Source organism: Dipodomys ordii, unplaced genomic scaffold (assembly GCF_000151885.1).
Source record: "Dipodomys ordii isolate 6190 unplaced genomic scaffold, Dord_2.0 Scaffold68, whole genome shotgun sequence".
Taxonomy (NCBI): Eukaryota; Metazoa; Chordata; class Mammalia; order Rodentia; family Heteromyidae; genus Dipodomys; species Dipodomys ordii.
The window spans coordinates 6,376,468-6,380,220 of record NW_012267284.1 but is presented as its reverse complement, the minus strand read 5'-3'; the positions used below and the strand labels follow the sequence as shown (position 1 = coordinate 6,380,220).

Sequence of the window (3,753 nt, the reverse complement as noted above, 5' to 3'; positions counted from 1 at the left end):
GCTCAAGTGGTAGAGCGCTCGCCTTGAGCTGAAGAGCTGAGGGACAACGCCCAAGCCCTGAGTTCAAGCCCCACAACGGACAAAAAAAAAAACAAATTGATCCCTCCCAAAATTAAATGGAGGGTTTGTGGAATCAGTTTCTGTTTGACTAAATCTTAACAACTTAGATGTTTGGAGTGAACAATTTACCACATCCACTTGTTCTCTTTTGTGGTCTTTGACCTCTTTTTTTTAATGATTTCAACTGAGACAGAAGAGGAAACTGAATGGAATGGAAGAAAGGAAAATCTCTATTGCAATGGAGAAGTGAATTCAGGATTGAGAAACAACTCCCAACACTACTACAGACCTTCACTTCCCGGAGAGTATCGAGGAACTTGTCATGTCGATTAGTCAACATGTGCAGCTGGTTTCCAATGTCCTTCTCAGAAAGTTCTTTGGTCTTGGGTGTGCTGGTCTGATCTCCAGGGGCCAATTCAATATCTATCTCAACATCCTAAAGAACAAAGAGATCAAGCACAACCAGCAGATCAAATCTAACAGAACTCCTACAGACGACCTAACACATTTGTAACAAGTCAAATTCTCTTATTAGGGAGGTTTGAAGTACAGGAAGAATATACCTCATATGAGATACAAATACAAAACTTAATTCAAACCTTTTTTGAGTGCCAATACAATGCTCATAAAGCTTTGGGTTTGAAGGATCACTTGGATTATTCGTAACTGTGATAAAGTCTACACAAACATTTAAAAATCCAAAATCCTTCAAAATCTGAAATACTCAGGTCACAAGCATTTCTGATAAAGGATACTCAATTTGTATTAAGTAATCTTAAATCCTAATAAATGACTACTTATTACACCTAGATTAACTAATTTTTTTCTAAGTAACTTTGGAAAGAATATCCGTTTGCTTTCACATCCAGGTTATGAAAAGGAAAATAAAACAGTATAAACTAAAAGATGTGAATTATCAGGATGACAGCATTTCATTCTTCAGAACATAGGATGGCTACCTAGCCGACACCTGTGGTGATTGTTCTCTATGACCCAGTCCCAAACAGAATGATAGGAATGAGCCTTATTTCTACCTGAAGCCCTCAGGAAGTCAGTCCATTCCACCATCAGACTATATCATAAATGTGTCCTCAAAAAAAACTTCAAAGATGACCATTTATTTCATATAGAAGATTACAAGAAGATTAAGCCATTAAATTCATATATGATGTAAACTTAATGATCCTATGTTTGTCAAAAGTGAATTTTTCCCCCCGTTCTGGTCCTAGGGCTTGAAGGGTCTATGCACCATCCCTGAGCTTTTATGCTCAAGACTCATGCTCTACCACTTGAGCCACACCTCCACTTCCTGCTTTATGCTAGTTAATTGGAAATAAGAGACCACAAAACAAAGGCTGCATCAGCCTTGGTTGGCACATTCTAGCAGAGAGAAACAGAAGGTTTAGCAGCTGCCGATGGACCAGTTAGTGCCAGAGCTCCTGTTTTGTGTGAGCCCCCCAGAGTGGAGCTTTATAGCACAAAATGGGTTACTTCACTAGGAGAGAAAAGTCTCAGAACAGTATTCCATCCTGAGTAGTTCTAGCTCATAAAAAGTGATCTGTCTCCACAAACAGAATGGCAATAAAGCACATGCTGCTTCTGCATTTTAACTTTTCTGAACTTTAACTTAGGAAAATGTAATCAATGGGATGTGAGGCACAAGCCTGTAATCCCAGCACTTAGGAAGCTGAAGCAGGAGAACAACACGTTTTAGGATGGCCTGAGCTACACAGCAAGACTGTCTCAACATATGAGAAGGAAAAAAACAAAACAGAACAATCTAACAAAACTCAGGGACTACATTCTGAGATTCAAGGTAGACACAGGTTTTGTTTGATCTGATATTTGGGCCAATATAAAACCCTCCTGTGGGAAGAGGAATTTGCCTCCAGGTCCCAGAGCCTCACCTCCTCTTTGGACTCGCTGTTCTCTCGTTCCCGAGGTTCCTGCTTAACGTGCGTGACCATGGCAAAGGCAGCTCGATCATGGCTGTCAGCTAGGTTGATGACATTGGTGATGGATGGGAGCATAGCTCCCTGGCAGCTGGTACCAATTGGTGTACTCTTCTCACACACAGCCAAGAGGAGCTAGAGAGGTTTGTGGAGAAAAAAAAACAGCCTGAAGGCAGACATATGGTATGGGTGTACATGCAAATGTATGTTCAACTCAGAAGGCAAGCACGTGGTGGGGTACATATGTGCATGCATGTGTAACTTAGCAGGTGTGCACAGGCAAGGGCCCTGAGTTTATGGTCAGGTCTATACTCCTGAGGCCAGATGGGCTTCCCACTTTCCTTCCAGCTGTCCTGAGTGCAGATCTTCCATCTCAAGCCAGTCTGATGTCACCTGATGTTACCCAGCACTCCCTTCCTCCCCTACCAAGCATTTCCTTTCTTGGGCCCTCAGAAGCATGTCCTGGTCCCTGGCAGAAGCCAGGGAAGCTGCTACTTCGCTCATCTACTTTTCCTTGTCTCTCATGGCTCACAGCACATCTCTAAGTCCTGACGTGTGTCACCTCCTCCCTAAACAGAAGCCAGCTCAACTCCAGACACACTCTCAAAGCTTATTGATTGCCACATAGCTAGCTGGCCTCACCTCTCACTGCCCTGTAGCCCCGAGAGGATCCATGGCCTTGGGAGACAGTGGAGGCTGCCTGGGATGGCACACGGGCTTTCCGTGTGGATTCACCTTTGCGCCTGCACAGCAGTAACCCTCTCCCCATTGCTGGTAGCTTCTGAGAGTCTCCTTCAATAGCAAACCAGGTGCACCCAGAGCCTTTGCTCAAGCCACACTTGCAATGTGTAAGTAAGCCAAGCACCTAATGGGTGCTATGGAGGCCCTGGATGTTCACTCGTCAGCTGTCCCCACCCGATCCCTCATGGAGCTGAGCAGTGGAAGACAAGCTCTCACATGTTCCTGTGTAAATGCAGCCCAAACCCAGGCTAACAGGATGAAGAGGACATCCACTATGGCTTAATGAGACAGTGCTATATTCACAAACCCAGGTGGTCAAGGGCACAAAATCTCAGCTAGACAGGAGGAATACTGCTTTTTGAGATCTATTGCATAGATCAAAAGAGTGCAAAGATGGCAAATATTAAATGTTCACACCACACAGAAAATGTTATAGGTGGGCTGGGAAGGTGGCTCAGTGGTAGAGTGCTTGCCTTGCATGCCTGAGGCCCTGGGTTTGGCTCCTCAGCACCACATAAGCAAAAGAAAAAAGCCGGAAGTGGCGCTGAGGCTCAAGTGGTAGAGCGCTAGCCTTGCGCTGAAGAGCTGAGGGACAGCGCCAAGGCCCAGAGTTCAGGCTCCACGACTGGACCCCCCCCCAAAAAAGAAAATGTTATAGGTCTGAACGTACAGATAACTAAATCAAGTTATTGAACCTAGCAATCAAATCAAAGCATAACATCACCTTGTTTGAACTGCCTTAAAATCTCTTTAAAGGACACACAAAACAACAGAAGGCTAGCCTCCAGAGGGAAACAGGACTGCAGTGGGACAAGCCTAGTCACTTGGGACTTTGCACACCTAACTGGAACACTGCTTTTATGCCAAGTTCTGGGTAAGGAGCACCATGCGTGTTAAGAATAAGACAGGATGTGGGGCTGGGAAGGTGGCTCAGTGGTAGAGCGCTTGCCTTGCATGCATGAGGCCCTGGGTTCGATTCCTCAGCACCACATAAGCAAAA

The 3,753-nt window shown here is 44.8% G+C and overlaps 1 protein-coding gene across 1 annotated transcript in view; it reads right to left on the bottom strand.

Moving 5' to 3' along the window:
* Positions 1-3,753, bottom strand: part of Trrap (transformation/transcription domain-associated protein) — a 103,811-nt gene that overhangs the window by 25,754 nt on the left and 74,304 nt on the right. The window contains exons 50-51 of the mRNA XM_013023405.1: positions 1,968-2,147; positions 350-496 (exon numbers count right to left, since the gene is read on the bottom strand). Of these exons, the coding sequence (XP_012878859.1) occupies positions 350-496; positions 1,968-2,147 (327 nt within the window). The remainder of the gene's footprint in view (positions 1-349; positions 497-1,967; positions 2,148-3,753) is intronic.